Raw genomic sequence first — 20168 nt, forward strand, 5'->3', positions numbered from 1 at the left:
ACACAGGTATACACATAGGTGATACAAATAAAACTAAGGATTTAAAAGTTGTGTTTTTAAAAACCTACTGAGATACCCAAAACGGCAGACAACATTCAGGTGCACTAGGCCAGAGTTTCCAAGGAATAAACTTGGAAAGCTAAAAACTAGCTATTTGAAAAGTAAGATACTTGGATAGTTAGTGGGGAAAAAGGTAATACCCAAGTTAGTGTCAGTATTAGCAGGAAAAGCGGGGGGGGGGGGGGGGGCCCCGCTTGTCACTGGGTGTATGGTACTGACAACAATAGGAGCAGAACATCTTTTCAGAAACACTGCTACTTCTGTGGTGGCTTTGCAGCTGACACCCTATGCAAACCACATTATCGGAAAACTCAGAGCAAGTGATACAGGATTAGTATTGCAGTATTATGAAACAAGACAAACAGAATACTCCAAGACTGGAAAAGAAACCTTAATCAGATCTGCACAGCATTCAATAAGCTTAAAACTAACTCAAACCACAAGTAGGAATTACCAAGAACTGCAGAGAGGCAGTGCATTTGTTTACCTCGGGAGCCCAAAACAAAATTTTCACTATAATAGAACTCTAATTTCTCTGATGAATTCTAATGTGATCAGATCTCAAACTGAACAGCAATGGTAATGGGGAGAAGGGGTCAGAATTACCTATCAACAGAAGACTTCCCAACCTCAGGTAAGTGTGAAAAACAAGGAAGCCCAGAGTGAACATGTAAAAAGTGGATGAAGTCCTGAGTGACTTGTATTGTTGATGGCCACATCAAGGACCCAATGTCTTGAACCCAAAGGAATGACAAGACCTTAACCACAGAATAAGGCTGAGAGAGATAAATGGTATGACTGTTCTATGAACACAAAGACTAGCTGACTTTCCTTCTCTCTGCCCTATACATAAACTTGCTAATGGTTTCCAGCAAACCGAGCACAGCCCACTAAATCCCAGGTTTTCTGTGTTGTGTGTGTGCCTATCCTTTCCTCATCCCCTTCATCAGGAACTAATAAAGACAAAGGCAATAATCATCCCCAACATTTTTCACACCTGTTATTTACCTACCTCGATCCTTCTCCACACCTATCTTGTCTCTGTTTAATGCCCAATGCCATTGGAGGACTGCTGCCCTATACTGCTCCCCACAACTATTCCTTCTGCCTTTTCCTCTTCCAAAGAATATATAGTCTGGTCTGATTTTCAGAGTTTCTGTGCTCAGTCTAAAAACTGAACTATTAGCTAGCTGGGCATGGTGGCGCATGCCTCTAATCCCAGTGCTTAGGAGACAGAGGCAAGCAGATGAATGAGACAAGCCTGCTCCACAAAATAGACAGTTCTAGGATAGTCAAGGCTGTGCTGTTACACATAGAAATCCTGTCTCAAGAAACCAAAAAAAAAAAAAAGAAAGAAAGAAACCCAGCAGACAGTTCTATATACCAAAAACGTATTAACTTTCCTTCGAACAAAGCCGTATCTTTCCTCTACCACTTCCTTCTACTATAGCTCCCTTATGAACATGTCCCCTCCTTTATCTTTATCACCCTAATGCTAACTACTATTTTCCCAGTTATTATTTCTTTTTATTAATATGCACTGTAACTAATATATCACTTCAGTAAGTATTAACAATATCTCTTTGCTCCATAGAATGATTATCAGTTAAGGAGTGATTGTTATATACTTAACTATTATTCTGTTTTCACAAGAAATGTACTCTAGATAGTTAATAACAGTTATTGTAGAAAGTATGATACTGACTGACCCTTATAGATACTAACAATATGTCCAAAGAAATGAAAGAGGGCCTGCAAAATCCCTTGATTGCACTAAAAAGCACAGAAATATGAGGTGAATGAAATAAGTCAATGAAAAACAAGAAAATGGAATTCATTAAAGGGACAGGATCAATAAACAAATACCAAACTGAAGTAATGTTAGAAATGAAAATGTCAATGTCAAATAAGAAAGGCTGGAGAGATGGTTCTGGTGCTAAGAGAACCCAGGTTCGACTCCAAGCTGTCTGTAACTTCAGTCCCAGAGCATCCAGCACCCTCTTCAGACCTCTACAGACACTGCACACACACAATGCACAAACAAATATGCAGACAAAGCACCCATATACATAAAAATGTTTAATCAAAGGAAAACAGCACAGCCACAGCAGAGAAGCAGGTGTTCCAGCTCTGCTTGTTCAAAGCCTAACAACCACCCCCAACCTATCACACCATTAGCAACATAGAGAATCCAACCGAGAAATCAAGAGAGGTCCCACATACTACCCACCACTCCACTGAAAACCACATGAAGCCACATGAAGCCACATGGACCAAAAATTTCAGTTAAGGAACTTCCAAACCAGTCAAACCCATTTACCAAGATGCCCTGGAACTATAGTGCTCTATGCTCCTAATCCTATATACAGATTCCAGGACTAGCCTCCTCTGAGGACAATGCATCATTCTATGATCTACTCCCAGCCCCCACAGAGTACTACACATTTCCACTATGACCCCACCCTCTGCTGCCCAAAGACTATTTTCAGAATCTAGCGCACCTATCACAAACTTCTGAAGATCAACAGCAAGAATCTTCTAAGACTAAAGGTTTACTCCTAGGCTCAGAAGTGGAAACCTACCCCTAGCTGAGCCAAGACCACACCTGACAGGCTATTCAAACATCAAAAGAATTGCTCTAAAAATGAAAAACAAGCATCATTCCGCTGATCCAAATGAGACAAAGTTGGGATAGCAGCAAAGATCCAAACACCCACTGAACAAAGAAATTTAAGACCAGATGCCCATTTCAAAAGACACTGCTCCTGATATTAGCTCCATAGCATAATATTCCCCAAGAAAAGCAATCAGCTTAATGTACAATGACTTCAAAGTAGCAATTACAAGTATCCTCAAAAAACTTCAAGAAGATATGTACAAATGCCTAACTTAATGAAAACTGCAAGAACACAGTTGAATGAAATAGTAAAAATTGTTCAAGATTCAAAAATATATTTTAGTTTAATTTTTCTTTCTTGTCATATTCCAGTTGGAAATATTTGTAATATGCAGGGGATACAATGTTTTTGTCGAGTTGAGATGTCCTTTGCCTTCATTAGATTGGTGGTCAGAGTACCAGGAATTAAGATCAAACATCTTCTATGAGTAGAATACTGTCTGAAACTAATTTTCAAAACTAAACGGACTCTCTAAAGAAAAACTCAATTAAAATAAAACTCAAATGAAAAGTTCAGGAAGCAAAACAGAAAGCTCAGAGGAAAGTCTCACCAAAGTATTATATCATGTGGAATATCCGTTCTTAAACACAAAATAGAAGAAGTTGGTAACTCCAAAAACAAAAAAAAAAAAAATCTTTAAAAATAAATTTAAATTAAAAAAAAAAAAAACCTCTGGAACAGAATTAGCAAGAAATACGGAACAAAATAATTAAACCTACATAACTATATATGTAGGAAAAGAAGAAATTAAATTCAAAGGCACAGAAAATATTTTCAACAAAATTACAGAAGAAATTTTTCTCCCCCAAAAAGGACAGAGAAGCCACCAAAGTACAAAAGGAATATAAAATATCAAATAGACAAGACCAGATAATAAATTCCCTATGTCACATAATACATTAAATGTACAAAACAAAGAATGTATATTGAAGGCTACAAGAGAAGAAAATCAAGCCATAGAAAGGCAGGTACATCAAAATAACTTTAAAAATCAGAGTTTGAAAGCCAGGAAGTCCTGAACTGATTTCTGTAACCTTTAAAAGACCATACAGGACAACACAAACTACTACACCAGGGAAAATTACCATTCACAATCAAAGGAGAAAAAGAAAACTTTCCACTTAAAAAAAAAAAAAAAAAAAAATGTAAGGAATCTATGTCCAGAAGAACACAATGTATAACCCTATAAGAGCAAACCAAATGAAGACTAAGAAATGCAACTAAATGGCAGGAATAAATATTGTTCAATAATAATTCTCAGTATTAAAGATCTCAATCTCCCGATAACACAGGGATAGACCGGATTGATTAGAAAACAAGATCCAGCACTGTGGAGGCAGAGGTAGGCAGATCTCTGAGTTCAAGGACAGCCTGGTCTATAAAGCATGTTCCAAGTTCAAAGAGTTACACAGAAAAGCCCTATCTCAAATATATATTATATATTAAAAATAAAGAAAGGTAGAAAAAAGAAAACAGTGTTCATCTTTTACTGCCTCTAAAATAAATATCTCACCATCAATGATAGACTTGGGATAAAGGATGAAAAAAGGTGTCCAAGCAAATGGTACTAAGAAAACAAGCAGGCATAGCTAATCTAATATCTGATAAAATAACTGACTGCAAACTAAATCTAGTTAAAAGAAATAGGAAAGGGCATTTCATACTCATTAAAGGAAAAAGTCACCAAAAGGATATTACAGTCCTAAACATTTATACACCAAGCATGTGCGCATCAATTTCATCAAAGAAAGCACTCTAAGATCAAAAATAACAAATTGACACAACACAGTAACAGTGAATGACTTCAATAGCCCAATCTCACCAACACAAAGATAGATTATCCTGACAAAATTTCTAGTTAAATGACATCATAAATCAAACTGAGCTAATGAGCATTTATAGAGCATTCTGCCAAACACTACAGATACACTTTTTTTTAGCAGCCCATAGAATTTTCTCAAAAATAGACCACAAATTAGAACAACAACAAAACTCAGCCACAACTTTTAGGAAAATTGAATTAGCATGCTACATTCTACCTGATCACAAAGGAATAAATATGGATAACAACAACAACAACAGAAAAGACAATGCACAAACTCTTAAACCACTGAATGACAATTCTTTCATGGGGAAGTCAGGAAGATGGTTATAAACTTGTAGAACTGAATGAACCTACACACAATGATGAGGTGACGGTGGAAGTAAGAGGTCTTAGATGTAGAACAAGTGGAGGTCCTCATTCATTTGCCAGTGTAAAACTGATACAGCTACTATGAAAAATAAGAGTTTGGTGGTTCTTCAAAATGATAGAAATTACATGACCCAACAAATCTTAGATATATACCTGAAAAGAAGTAAAAACATACTTAAAACCCGATACAAGGTTTATATAAAAGTCTTATATAAAGGTTCATAAGAACGTTTTTTAGGTAAGGGGAGGGCTGATTTGGGTTTTCAACACAGAAATCTTATATATGTAAGACACACACACACACACACACCCTGGCTATCCTCGAACTTGCTCTAAATACCAAGCTGGCCTCTGCCTCCCAAATGCTGAGGTTAATAGCTTGTGTCACTATCACCCAAATAGAGAATTATTGTAGTGAAAAAGTTAATAACCCAGATGTCAATTAATTAACAGTAAAATGTAGTGTTCTCTGTATAGCAAAATATTAGTTGAAGATAAAATGGAATAAAGTATTAACACATTATATCATACTTTATCCCATTTTATGTTTAACTAATATACATTTAAAAAGACACAAAACTAACACTTTACACACATTTGCTGTAACAAGTTCTAGTCTACTGAGCCTAAACTGTCTTCATGTTTCACTGAACGTGACCTGGGATGTGTTTTTTTATTAATCATTTTATTCGTTTCCATTTCAAATGATATTCCCCTTCCCAGTTACCCCTCCACAATCCCTCCAGTCCCATCCCCCCTCTCACCCTCCCCTTTACCTCCATGAGGGTGCTCCTCCACCTATTCAACCCACTCCCACCTCACCCCTTCAGCATCTCCGTATGCTGGGGACCTAGCCTCCCTCCCCTCCCATTGATGTCAGATTTTTTAAAAAGGCAGTCTGAATACCAGGGAACTCTTGCATTTTAATTTGCATTAAGCTACACCTGTAAATCTAATACACACACACACACACACACACACACACACACACACACACACACTAGATTCTCAGGTCATTTTAGACTTTTTAACATTAGCACATTTAAAGAACTGGTAGTTGGTGTTGAACATTTTCTTGTCTAAATCATGTTAATATCATTTTCTGGGTACTTAACTGTCACATGCTGTGATAGATGTTCAGATAACTATCTTTTTAAAAAAAAAAAAAAAAAAAAAAAAAAAAAAAAAAAAAGCCTTACTGGATATAACATCAAATGGCTAAAAGAAAAAAGCAAAATGAAAAATTCTCAAGCTATAAAAGCCAGGTGTAGACAGTTTAAAATACTGACAAAGAAATAATATTAACTAGGATTCTACAATCAGGAGAAATATCTTTCAAAATAAAAACTTTAAGATATACAAACTAGCAGACTGCATTGTAAGAACTCAATCATACTGGCCAGAGGAAATTCAACAAGTTAGACCTATACAAAAGAATGAAAAGCATTTGAAAAGGTAGATATAAGTAATATTTGAAAATTCTGCATCCATAGATAAGACACACGGATCACACATATCTATAAACAAATCTACTCAAAATATGCATGCAAGTAGGAAAGTGTTGCTGGAATTTCCAACCCCAATAAGCCCAGTTATTATAATTATAAGCTCTACACCTAGAACTAACATGATACTAATTTATTCCCTAGCTACAAGACCCCTTGTTGCAGTTTCTCCTGGTCCATCACAGCTTCTCCTCCTCTTCCTCCTCCTCACTCCTCTTTCCTTCCCCTCTGGTGCTCTTCTGCCTTTCTACCAGCAACCCACCCTCAAAACTCCAGTCCTACCTTTCCCCTCCACTGCCCAATCAGGCTCTAGCCTTTACTGACCAATCACAATGGGGAGAAGGTCCACAAAAGATCACCAGAGTATGTGATGGGCCGCTCAATAGTGGTAACCTCTTTTGAGGAAGTGGAAATAACATCAGAATACAAACAACATCTGAACAGCTCACAACTAGAAGATATGTTTGTGAAATACCATTACACATTATAAAAATAAACCTAAGAACCAAGAAAAAAATCTTTTTCATTTCAAGATTAGACAAAGTTTTTATTACTACCCAATTTTATGAATCATAAGAGTAACACTGCTACTTGGACTTTATAAAAATGATAAGCTTTCTGAAACTACTTTTAAAAAAAGTAAAGACCAAGACATTGCATTGTCTTGCAAAACATTAAACAACCCAATTCCAAATATGAAAAATTGAGACAACTATAAAGATGTTATGGGAGAGTAAGTATTTGGGAAGATGTTCACTATTATCATAAGAAAACTGAAGCTAAAATGAGTGCTGGAAAAAAGGGAACTATTTTGCACTGTTGGTGCTAATGAAAATTAACTAAACCATTATGGAAAGCAGTGTAATGGTCCCTCAATACTTGAGAAATAGGAGCTGGAGAGATGGCTCAGTGGTTAAGAGAACTGACTGCTCTTCCAGAGGTCTGAGTTCAAATCCCAGCAACCACATGATGGTGCACAACCATCTGTAATGGGATCTGATGCCCTCTACAGCTACAGTGTACTTCAATAAGTAAATAATTAAAAAATACTTTAGAAATAGAACTGTCACATGATTCGGTAATCTGACTTCTCCATATAAATTAGTACACTAAAATTTTATACTCCCATGCTTACTATGGCGTAATAGTCAATATAGGGAGTAACATCAGTTTTCATTACCAGACGATCAAGTTAAAAAAAAAAGTGCTGCATATATAGAGTAAAATACTATAAAAAGGAAATCCAGGCTGAAGAGATGGCTCATTCGAAACTCTGCTCCTGGCTAAGCAGCCCACCACCCGCTCTAACTTTTAACTCCAGGAGATCTAATACCTTTTGACTTTGATGTACACTGCACAAACCCACACGCAGACACATATATGCATAATTTAAAGCAGTAATAATAATGAGTTGGAGATATGGCACAACAGTTACCAGTGCTTGTTGCACTTGGAAAGGGGAAATATACACATGCACACGTTCACACATACAGACCAAAGTTTTGAAAAAAATAAGGAAATGCTGTCATCTATCACATGGATAAACCTGGAAAAAGATTAAAGTGAAATAAGTTGTGCACAGAAAAACAAATGCCCTATGACTTCAGTGTTGTGCAAAATCTAAGAGACAAGTCTGACTTTATTACTCTACCAAACATTTAAGAACATCTATAAGAGTGAGGTGATGTTTAACAGAGGTGGGGGGGGGGGGACATACGGGGAAAGAAGAAATACTGATCTAAGTATACAACATGTCAGTTAAGAAACATTAAGATTTAGTGGTTATACAAAATGATGGCTACATAGTAGTGCAGTAGATAATTCAAAGTTGCCAAAGGGCAGGTTTTATACAGGAGTGTTTATGCACACCTAAGTGGAATCCCAGGTAGTCACTGAGGAGGACTAAGAACTGAGTGAAACTCTCTCACACACACACACCCCACTATATGAGGCAATGCACACAAAATTATTTATTGATGAAAAATAAAATGTAGCCAGGTATATGAATGGTACATACCTGTACTCCTACCAACTTGAGGCTAGGGCAGGCAGATTGTCATGAGTTGGAGCCTAGCCTAGGCTACACAGCTAGTACTAGAACAGCTAGTGAACACAACAATGCCTTCTCTGTTTACTTTTTTTTTTTCCCCCCAAACAAAAAAACCATCCACTAGGGGTAAGATGGCTCAGTAGATCAGAGTGCTTGCCATCAAGCCTAATTAACTCGGTTCAATTCCCTGAACCCACAGAAGAAGAAGAAAAAAAAAACTCATCCAAGTTGTTCCCTCAACTCCATAAGCATGTACTCACTGGCATATAAACACCCACATGCACTGTGAACATGCAAATACACACGCACATGCTCGAAAAAATGAATAGAAACTAACTTAACAACAACAATGAACATTCATCAAAATGTCAAACATGAACGATTCATGTATATAGATTTAGGCAAGGGCTATACTGAGTCACATGATTGATTACCCTTAAGGTAATCAGACTTAAGAACACAGCGACTGAAGAGATGGCTCAGTGGTCAAGAACATTCACTGCTTTTTCAGCAAACCTAAGTTTGATTCTTAGCATGATGGTTCAGAACCACCTCTAACTCCAGCTCTACGGAATTCAATATCCTTTTCTGGTTCTGAGCAATAATACACATTCATGGGTGAACATACTATATTTGCTAGCATGACATATATACACATAAAAATAAATAAATCTTAAAAGAACACTTTAATTTTATACACTTTTCTGTACTAACTGAAAAATTCTACTATGAGCTTCTATTGTCTTTATAAATGGATAAAAAACTAAAGAGCAAACCAAAAAAGCCCAGAACCAGAGAGGTACAGTGCAGAATTCTATCAGACATTTATTGACAACCTAATATCAATACTCTCCAAACTATTCCACAAAATAGAGTCAGATGGAATACTACCTAACTCATTTTTCAAGGCCACAATAACCCTCGTTCCTAAACCACACAAAGACCCTACAAGGAAAGAGAATTTCAGACCAATCTCCCTTATGAACATTGATGCAAAAATACTCAACAAACTCCTTGCAAATCGAATCCAAGAACAAATCAAAATGATCATTCACCATAATCAAGTAGGCTTCATCCCTGATTTAATATATGGAAATCCATCAACATAATCCACCATATAAACAAACTCAAAGAGAAAAAAAACCACAAGGTCATCACTAGATGCTGAGAAAGCATTTGACAAAATTCAACACCCCTTCATGTTAAAAGTCCTGGAAAGAACAGGAATCCAAGGCCCATACCTAAACATAATAAAAGCAATATACAGCAAACCAACAGTCAACATCAAACTTAACGGTGAGAAACATGAAGCAATCCCACTAAAATCAGGGACTAGACAAGGCTGCCCACTCTCCCCCTACCTATTCAATATAGTACTGGAAGTCCTGGCCAGAGCAATTAGACAGCAAAAGGAAATCAAAGGGATACAAATCAGAAAAGAAGAAGTAAAAATATCACTATTTGCAGATGACATGACAGTGTACGTAAGTGACCCCAAAATTCCACCAGAGAAATTTTACAGCAAATAAACAAGTTCAGCAAAGTGGCTGGATATAAAATTAACTCAAATCAGTAGTCTTCCTCTACTCAAAGGACAAGCATGTGGAGAAAGGAATTAGGGAAAAGATACCCTTCACAATAGTCACAAACAATATGAAATACCTTAGTGTGACTCTAACTGAGCAAGTGAAGGACCTGTATGACAAGAATTTCAAAACTCTGAAGAAGGAAATCAAGGAAGATCTCAGAAAATGGAAAGATCTCCCATGCTCATGGATTGGAAGGATCAACATTGTAAAAATGTCCATCTTACCAAAAACAATCTACAGATTCAATGCAATCCCCATCAAAATACCAACCCAATTTTTCATAGAGTTGGAAAGAGCAATTTGCAAATTCATCTGGAATAACAAAAAACGTAGAATAGCGAAATCCATCCTCAACAACAAGAAAACATCTGCGGGAATCACCATCCCTGACCTCAAACTATATTACAAGGCAATTGTGTTAAAAATCACATGGTACTGCTAGAGAGACAGGCACATTGGTCAATGGAACAGACCAGAAGATCCAGAAATGAACCCTCACACATGATCACTTGACATGATTACTTGATTTTTGACAAAGGAGCTGTAAACATTCAATGGAAAAAGGACAGTCTCTTCAACAAATGCTGTTGGTTCAATTGGCACTCAGCATGCAGAAGAATGAAAATAAACTCTTTCTTATCTCCTTGTACAAAGCTCAAGTGCAAGTGGATCAAAGATCCACTGAAACTATTAGAAGAGAAAGTAGGGAAAACCTTAGAACACATAGGCACAGGGGAAAATTTCCTGAACAGAACACCAATGGCTTGTGCTCTAAGGTCAAAAGTCAACAAATGGGACTTAATGAGATTGCAAAGTTTCTGTAAGGCTAAGGACACTGTCAAGAAAACAAAATGGCAGCCAACAGATTGGGAAAAGATCTTTATCAACCCCACATCTGATAAAGGTCTAATATCCAATATATACAAAGAACTCAAGAAGTTGGACTCCAGAGAATCAAACAATCCTATTTAAAAATGGGGTACAGAGCTAAACAAAAATTTCTCAATTGAGGAATATCAAATGGCTGAGAAGCATCTAAGGAAGTGCTGACATCCCTAGTTATCAGGGAAATGCAAATCAAAACAACCTGAGATCCCACCTCACACCACTCAGAATGGCTAAGATCAAAAATTCAGATGACAGCAGATGCTGGCGAGGATGCAGAGAAAAAGAAACACTTCTCCACTGTTGGTGGGTTGTAAACTGGTCAGAAAATTGGACATAGTACTACCTGAAGACCCAGTTATTCCACTTCTGGGCATATACCCCAGAGACACTCCAATATATAACAAAGACACATGCACCACAATGTTCATAGCAACCCTATTTATAATAGCCAGAAGCTAGAAAGAACCCAGATGTCCTTCAGTAGATGACTGGATACAAAAATTGTGGTACATTTACACAATGGAGTACTACTCAGCTATCAGAAACAATGACTTTATGAAATTCCTAAAAAAAAAAAAAAAAAAAAAAAAAAAGGATGCATCTAGAGAATATCATCCTGAGTGAGGTAACCCAGTCACAAAAGAACAGACAAAAAAATGTAGTCACTGATAATTGGATACTAACCCCAGAAAGGTCTGAACACCCCAGAAAAAACTCACAGGCCATATGAAGCTCAAGAAATACAAAGGCCAAAAAATAAAAGCCTCAGTCCTTCTTAGGAAAAAAATAAGTGTATAGCACCCTCTCAGAGTGTGGTACACCTGGACCTTAAATCATTAATAATCCAAGAGCTAAGAATATAGCCTCTGGCAATTTTTGGTATTCAAAGATCATTATGCTTAATCTATACTCACCAAGAAAATGGTTTCCATGTTACGTTCTGTCCTACATGTACTTTATGCTTATGGTAACTGGTGGGATTTCAATCCATGCTATCAAACCTCTAAAAGAATTAAGTACTGACAAAAAATATTCATATAGTGTTATGCCAAAATGCCTTTAAAAATCTGTGTATGTATCCCTCTTTTTTAAAAAATAAAAGTTGTAAGAGAGAAAAAAAAACTAAAGAGCAGTATCAAGAGGTAACAAAATTAACTCTTAGATACTATGTAAAGTATCAAAGCAACCCAGGGAAAGTGCCTCTTTGAAACTGAAAATAGGACAACAGAAGAAGGGGGAGGAAAGTAACCTTATTGCAATTTTTCAGTTCCTTTCAATACCTTCTGCATGTAAATTCCCCATTTTACTAACATAGTATTCTCTAATACACATCCATAGCCCCACAATTTAAAGGTTTTTCTTGTTTTGTGTTTGTTTTGTAATATTAAAGGGGAGTTTATTGGGAGGCTGCTCTACCCCAAGGACTAAGGCCAGGACAGTTGGCACAGGGAAGGGAGAGGAGCAGGGAGGGGGAAGCAAGTTCAAAGAGAGACTGCAGAGGAGAGGTAGAGGAAGAGGTGGAAAGGAGGAAGAGGAGGAGGAGTAGAGAATTAAAAGAATTTAAAGGTTTTAATTCGTTGCCTTAAAGAAGTAATAATTCTGATCCCAGCTTGATACTTTTGCTTCCAGCATCCACTTCAAAGCTTATTAATAAGGCTTATTAATATTTCCATAAGTGAGATAACAGTAACCCAAAACAAAAATAACAATAACCACCACCATCAATAAAAGATAAGAAAAAGAAAGTGACATGGGGAGAGGGGATACCAACTCAGGAAAGAGGCTGGGATTACCTCATATAATGTTAAGCATTATACATTTTCAACTGATTTTTTAGGAATAACTGTATTTTAGGGTTTCCAATAAAATAAAGTTTACTCAAACTTATTACCATAACAAGTGATTTTAATTAACTAAGAAGAAAAACAAATTATTTTTCCTGGCCAGTTCAAGATACAGCAAATATAAGCATTTTATCAGTCTGCATTTATTTTTTTACATTAGAATGAATGAGCACTCTATTCATTTTCCAGGAAATTAACTTTCCTTTTTCTTTTTCTTTTTTTTTTTTTTTTTTTTTTTTTTTTTTTTTTTTTTTTTTTTTGAGGTAAGGATCTCATTATGCAGCCCTGGCTGGCCTCAAAGGAAGAGAGACACACCTGCCTCTGCCTCACATAGCTGAGATTAAAGGAATGTGACACCATACCTGGCTGGGAGACTCTTACACAACAGTATTATTGTCTGTGTGTTTAAGTGTAGAGTACTCAGGGTGTGGGCATGTGAATGAAGGTCAAAGAATCATTTTCCAGAATTAGTTCTCTTTCGAACCAAATTAAAGAATGCAGTACCTATTTTTGCCCACTAAAGTCTCTCCATATAAATCACAATTACTTCCACAATCCTAGAGTAAGGAACCAAAATGGCTAGCAAGTTTCATGGTGGTACCTGTACAAATTGGTTTTCTTTACTCTGTGAAAGAGAAAGAGGGAAAGGGATCTTCAAGAATTAAGTAAGCCACTACTACCAAATACATTTTGTAAATTAATCCTTTAGCTTGCTAGGTAATGAGGACTATCAAAAATATATCAGCCGATTAACTAAGGTAGAATCTACAGCAAAAATAAAACAAAAGTGCTGTAAGGGGCACAGAGAAAAATGAACATCCAAGTTTCTGAATGCAAGGTAAACAGCAAATATGGGGAAAAGTTTGTCAGTGTCCCTTCTATCATTTCAAGCTCAGAGAACAATTATCTATCTAGTAAATACAGAAAAATAAAAGTATTTGAAAAATATGAGTTGTGATAGGATGGGGTTAGATCATTAAAGGCTTTAAGTTATAATGTATCACAATGTTTATATCCAACCTTACAAAAGAGACAGTGTTTAAGTGCACAGTAAGAAAACTTCCCTAATAAACATGGACCAGAATGGCAGGAGTTATAGTAGCTGACTCCTTTAATGCTAGTGTTCCAGAGGCTAAGGCAGCTGGGTACAACGCCAGACAGGACTACTGAGTGAGACCCTATTTGAAGAAACTGAACAGGAATAGAGAGAGAGAACTAATAGGAAGTCTGACCCATTAATAATGACAGCCCACATGACAGTATAATAATGGAAAGTGCCAGGCCTAGTGGCATGTGCCTTTAGCCCTGGTGTTTAGAAGACAGCAGATTTCAGTGACTTTCAGGCCAACCTGGTCTACAAATGGAGTTCCAGGAAAGCCAGGCTTGTTACACAGAGAAATCCTGTCTTAGAGAAGCAAAACAATACAAAAACAAAAAATAAACAAATAATAGAAAGGCAGATCTAAATACTAGTGTTAGAAAAAAAGAAAGTTAAAGAGAACAGAACCCATAAAAATGTACAGTAAAAACTGACCTGCAAAAAGAACAAGACACAGGACCATCTTTTTAAAATGAAAGAAAGGACCAAAACTTTTGGAAATTAAATTGTTCACCCTAAGTTCCATTCTCTCCTACTTCTGCACTTATTCTGTATCTTATATTTCTGATACTTTTTCTATGAAAAACATATCAAACCAGACACATTTTTATAGCAGGAATTTTTTAAAAACTCAAATATTCCAGTTTCACATTATTTTGAACAGTAGTTCTGAGAATTTAATTATTGTAACCAGGTATACCACATAATAGGCTAGCAAAGACCAGTGACTGGATTCTCCGTGTCTTGGTATTATTCAATAGCAAAGTCTCCTACTAAACCTTGACAAAACCAACTATATACCGTTCATCCTATTAATGGAAATTAACCAGACTTCAGTAACTTCAGGTCAACACCTCCTGCAGCAGATAAGTCATCAATAAGTAATAATCTACAAATTGATACTGGAGAAAACCAGTAGTGGAATGCTTATCTAACAAGCCAGAAGACCTGAGTTCATTCCAAGCCTAACCAAAATAATAATAAATAAATAAGCAAGCATATAAAAATTAAAATCAAGCTGAATGCATTGCGTTTCTTGCATTTTGAGATATGGTCTCAATGAGGTCCAGGCTAACCCAGAGCTAATCCTGAGTCTTGGTTATAATGAAGTCAAACCAGTCTGCCTAGAAAATTCCTTAAAAAAAAAAAAAAAGTTAGTGTTTAAAAGCACTTTTTGCTGTTTGTGAAGAAATCCGTTCAATTCCTAACACCCATAAGGCAGCTCACAAGTGTTTGTAACTCTGGGCAGAACATCTGATAACCTTCTTCTGACCATCTAACCTCAGCAGGCATCAGGCCAGGAAGTGGTACAGCAGCAAAACACTCATAAAATAACACTCAAGTACCCTTAAAAGGTTGGTTTGTCTTTGTTTCGTTGTTTTGTTTTGTTGTTTCACAAAACAGGTCAGTATATTCATATATTCATATCAACTGAGGTTGAGTACAGCATAATATTAAGGATTTTCAAATCAGCTCAGCGTTTGAATCGGAACTGACCTCAACGCAAAGCACTTACATTTTTGAAGCATTTGTTTCATATTCCATCAACAACTCACTCAAGTTATTTGTTTCCTAACCAGCAGTGGGAACTATCACAAGGATTTTCTGGTGTATACATGTATACATGTTCTATATGTTATATGTTAGGCATTTATCAATGCCAACCACACAGAACACTACACCCTTCTATTTCTTTGTATTAACACACCTCACATTTATTATAGGTTTATAAGGAAGATGATAAGATTTACACACTTCAACAATCAAAGAGTAAAGAAAGGTACAGTAGGCCGAGCAGCTGTGGTGTGATTAGTCCCACAGCTCAAGAGGCAGAGGCAGACGGATCTGAATTGGAGGCTAGCCTGGACTACGGAGCACAGGACAGAACCTATCTGGAAAAAACATAAAAACAAAAGAGAAAAATACAGGAAACAGCTTCTGAGGAGGTAAGAAGCCAAGAAGACGGATGAGATGAAATGCAGGAGCTAAGGAATGAAGGCACAAATGCAGGCAAAAAACAGGCTCTAAGGTAGTCAGTCAGGCCCTAGAACAAAGAATTTATTCTACGACTCAATTGTTATACTAAAGTATAGATACACTTCCTTTAAAAAATCTACATGGGTAATTGATTAGTATCTGAGCTTGGAAAATGTCATATTGAAATTTCTTATATTAATTATTTATTCAAATGAAGCAGGTAATACAGATTCACAGTAGCAGATTCTATGTTCAGTCAGCTCTATCGCCCCTTCACTTACCTACTCAACAGCTATTAAGAGTGTAACAACTACCCAAATACAGTGCTGAGCATTAGGAATTCAATGATGAAGACAGGCCAGATGCCACTGTGGAGCTTACAGTCTATTCATTAAAGAGCAGGTCACCTGACTCTACTACAAAAACCAGAAACAAGTAAAACGTTTTTGCATTACACCGGACAAGTGAATTCATGTTCCACAGTAGTATGTACATATACTATTTTTCTAAATCTTGTTTTTCAAATAAGTATTTAGTCATTAGTTCTGGGCCTCAAATTTTAAGGACATTTGACAAACAACACAATGCAACCAAACAAACCAAACAAAAACAAAATAAAAACCTGAAGACCGTACCTCAATTAAAAACAAACAAACAAAAAACAAGCTTTTGGAAACATGACAACTATCTTCCATGTTTTAAAAAACTAGTATGCAAATTTGTTCTGTATATTCCAAACATACACAGATGTAGATTTCTATTTCCATATGAAGACTTTTAACAATTCAAACTATTTACAATTCAACCACTTTAGATTTCTTTAGGGTTGTACACTTTATAATAGGCAATTTTCCATTTATCCCTTGAAATAATAAAAAGACAAGTATTAAATATCATAATTTAGCAAACTAAGTCACCAATCGTTTTGCTAAGAAGCCTAACAAACCTTTCAAGAAAGAAACCTGGGCAAACAGAGTCTGCACTCCAGTCAACATAGACCACCCAAACAATACATTTGGGCGTGAACCACACGGCCAGCTGTCAGAAATGCTGACCAATATTTCTGAAAAGCTTCTTCCAAAATTGAACCCTTTGGAAACACAGATACACTCTATGAGGACAGTAACTTCACTGCTACACTGGCTTGCCTAAGTCATCAATGACATATAATATGTGCTTTTAGAGATTTGCTAACATAGTCCTAATCACATAAACTGTACTATGCAGTACACCACCGATGTGGAACAAGAAGAAACCTTGCTAACCCTTACCAAATCTAAAAACACTCATTGTTAAAATTGCCATTACACATTTAAATGGCTATATAAAGTTATGAAACAACCTAGTCAATCCTAGGGCTAGTTTACCAAACCCTAAACCATAACGCCTCAAAGGCCCAGATATGTTAAGTAATACAAGAAGCTACAAGACCTACAAAGTACTCAAAAATCTCTTTTAATTCACTGTACATAATAGATATGTATCGATATACACATTTTTGAGATTATTGTATAACACTGGCTTAACAGCGATATAAAACCTTACTCCAATTTCAGATTATATTATCCCTGCAAAAATGTTTGAACATGTTCATTATTATTATTTTAAAAGACCTACCTTTACAGTTTTACAGTGGTCTGAGAATGTACTAGGCCGTGTGCTCGGTTACACTGTACCACTATATCCACTTAGATTATTGGCAACTAACTAGGTACTGAATATAACTGTCATTTCCCCCCTCCTTTTTAAAACCATAATTTTGAAAGATCAGATAAACTACCCAACACAAGAATCTCTCTCATATATATAACTTTTATCTTCAATCTCTATTTCTGTCAACGTCTACTTACATGCATTTCGAGTATTAAACGTAACAAAAGCTGCTTTTCCCATCCCCGTATTAATGAAATATCTGCAATCCTTAACTAACTCTGACATCACCTGATACTGAATGCTCTATAAAATATAAGTCCCTGAATTGCAGTCCATTAATAAAGCACCAACAAAGTAACCTTCTCCATAAACAGATATTAAAAGACAAATTAAGCCAAACTAGCAATGCTGGAAGAGCAGAGTATTTTGCACAAACCTACTAAGAACTAAAAGCAACAAGTTAAAAACTTTGAACTCTTAGAAATCGTCCCTGCTACAGCTGGTGGCTTGGTCCCTCCCACCCCACAGGTGCGCACAGCACTCCTCCCCACTCCCGGCTCGCTGGTCCAGAGCTCTGGTCTGGGAAGTGGACAGAGCGAGCCTCAGGCCACTTTCCCTGCCTCCTAGGGGTAGAGGGGCTGGACTCACCTGAGAACTGGGCTGTAGGGACTGCGCGAGCGCCGCCAGCTGCTGCTGCTGTACGGGCTGGGGGACACGTCGCCGCCCCGCTCGTAGGAACTGTGGCGGCTATAGCTGGGCGAGCGGCGCCGGCTGTAGGGGCTCGGGGAGCGCGGCAGCCGCCGTGAATAGGGACTGCTGCCACCTCCCGCCGGGCTGGGGGACTTGCGGCTCCGGAGGCTCTGCGAGGCCCTGTGGGACACCGGGCTTTCGTCCCGGCCTCCCAGCGGGCTCAGGGACCGCTGCCGCCGCCTGTAGGCCTTCGGTTCGCTCTTGTCCTCCCGGTAGGCCTTGGGCGGCTCCTTGTAGGCCGAGGGCGGTTCCTTGGACGACTTAGTCCGGCTGCGATGGGCCTTGAGGTCCCGATCCTTGCGGCTGCTACTGCTGCTGGACGTAGCCGAAGCGCTCTTGCGGCGGCCGCCGCTGCTGCTGCTGCTGCCGCTCTTGGCAGCCTCGGCCCGCTCCTCGCCGCTGTGTCCGTGGCGGCTGCGGGCCTTTGAGGCCTCGCTGCCGCTGCGCGTCCCGTCCCGCCGCCGGTGCTCGCGGTGGCGCTCCTTGCTGCGGCCGCTGCTGCTGCGGCGGTCCCGGCGCGGCCTGCGCTCCGACCCCTCCGCGCGCCGCTGCGTGCCGGAGGAGGAGGCCGGACTCCCGCCGTTGCCCCCCGTTCCCCCGGCAGCCGTCGCCGCCGTTGCCGCGCTGGCGCCCCCCAGCAGCAGCCCCTGCTCGGACTGGGAGCTCACATCCTCGTATTCCACCAGCGGGGTCACACCCCCGCCGCTACTGGCACCGCCACCGCCGTCCTGCTGCGGCTGGGGCAGCGAGAAGACCCGGCGCTTCTCCGCCTCCTGCCCGGCGCGGGGCCCGCGGCGCCGCTTCTGCCGCCCTCCGGGGCGCCTCTTGCCTCTCGCCAGCCGCTTGACCTCCAGAGGAGGGCCCGGGCTGAAGCAGGAGGAGGAGGCCGCGGCGGCGGCGGCTGCGGCGGCGGCCGCGCCGGGGGCAGCCAGGAAGAGCAGAGGCGGCGGGGGCGGCGGCGGTTGCAGGAGCTGCGGCTGCAGGAGCGGCAACAGCAGCGGCGGCTGCTGAGGGGACAGGAATCGCCTCCGCTTGCGGCGCTCCTCCAACTTCTTCTCGGCCCAGCTCAGGCCCCCGCCTCCCCCCAGCGCCGTGTCCGAGCTGCTCGGCATCGCCTAGAGCCCGCCGCAGAGTGCGGCGCGGGTGCGGCCTCCTCCGGGGTCAGACCCTGGCCATGTCCCCCGCCGGGAAGGGGGACGGCAGCCGCGGCGGAGGGGTAGCGAGCAGCAGGGCCGGCCGGGAGTCGCGCCACGATAATCCGGGTCGGGACGCGCGTCCCCGTTTCCAGTCGCGGTGTGTGCGCAGCGGCCTCAGGGCCTGGCGCGGGAGAATCCTGTCCTCGGCAGAAAGCCGGCCGCGCCGGGCGGCGGCGGCGGCGGCGGCGGCGGCGGCCTCGGGCTCCGGCGGCGCAACGCGGAAGTGCCACCGCGGGCCGGGCTTCACTCCATCGTCCTGACGTCGGGGGCGAGCTCGCGGGAGGGCAGTGGGCGCGACCACAGCACGCCTCCGTCGTCAGCCGCTGCGCGTCCACGTCGTCTGGTGGCGGCGGCGGCGACACCCCGCGGCGCTCGGACGGGCCTGGGCCTTGCGCCCCGAGGGCACTGCGCGCAGCTTCCGGAGCGGGGGCGCGGCTCGCTGTCCTCCGCCCCTCCACGCGGGCTCCGCGCGCGCCGCTCGCCCCTCCCTCCACTCCGCGTTCTCCCTGCGGGAGGGCGACGCGACTGGCTGGCGGAGCCCTCACCGCGCACCACCCACTCGCCGCGTTCCTCAAGCCTTTCCCCTAAACCCAAAGCTAGGCCGGCGGCGCGCACGCTCGTCACGTTCGGGAACGCAGACGGAGACTGGTGGCACCCTCGAGGGCGGTGCTGCGTGCTCGCTCCC

At 40.4% G+C, this 20168-nt stretch overlaps 1 protein-coding gene across 2 annotated transcripts in view; it reads right to left on the bottom strand.

Moving 5' to 3' along the window:
- The window catches only part of CDK13 (cyclin dependent kinase 13), an 88510-nt gene extending 68984 nt beyond the window's left edge, over nucleotides 1-19526 (bottom strand). For both annotated transcript variants that reach the window (XM_080917564.1, XM_080917563.1), the window contains exon 1: nucleotides 18186-19526. In XM_080917564.1, coding sequence (XP_080773690.1) covers nucleotides 18186-19399 — 1214 coding nt within the window. In that variant the 5' untranslated portion in view covers nucleotides 19400-19526. The remainder of the gene's footprint in view (nucleotides 1-18185) is intronic.
- Between the last annotated feature and the right edge of the window lie 642 nt (nucleotides 19527-20168).

Source organism: Micromys minutus (assembly GCF_963924665.1).
Source record: "Micromys minutus genome assembly, chromosome: 6".
Classification (NCBI taxonomy): domain Eukaryota; kingdom Metazoa; phylum Chordata; class Mammalia; order Rodentia; family Muridae; genus Micromys; species Micromys minutus.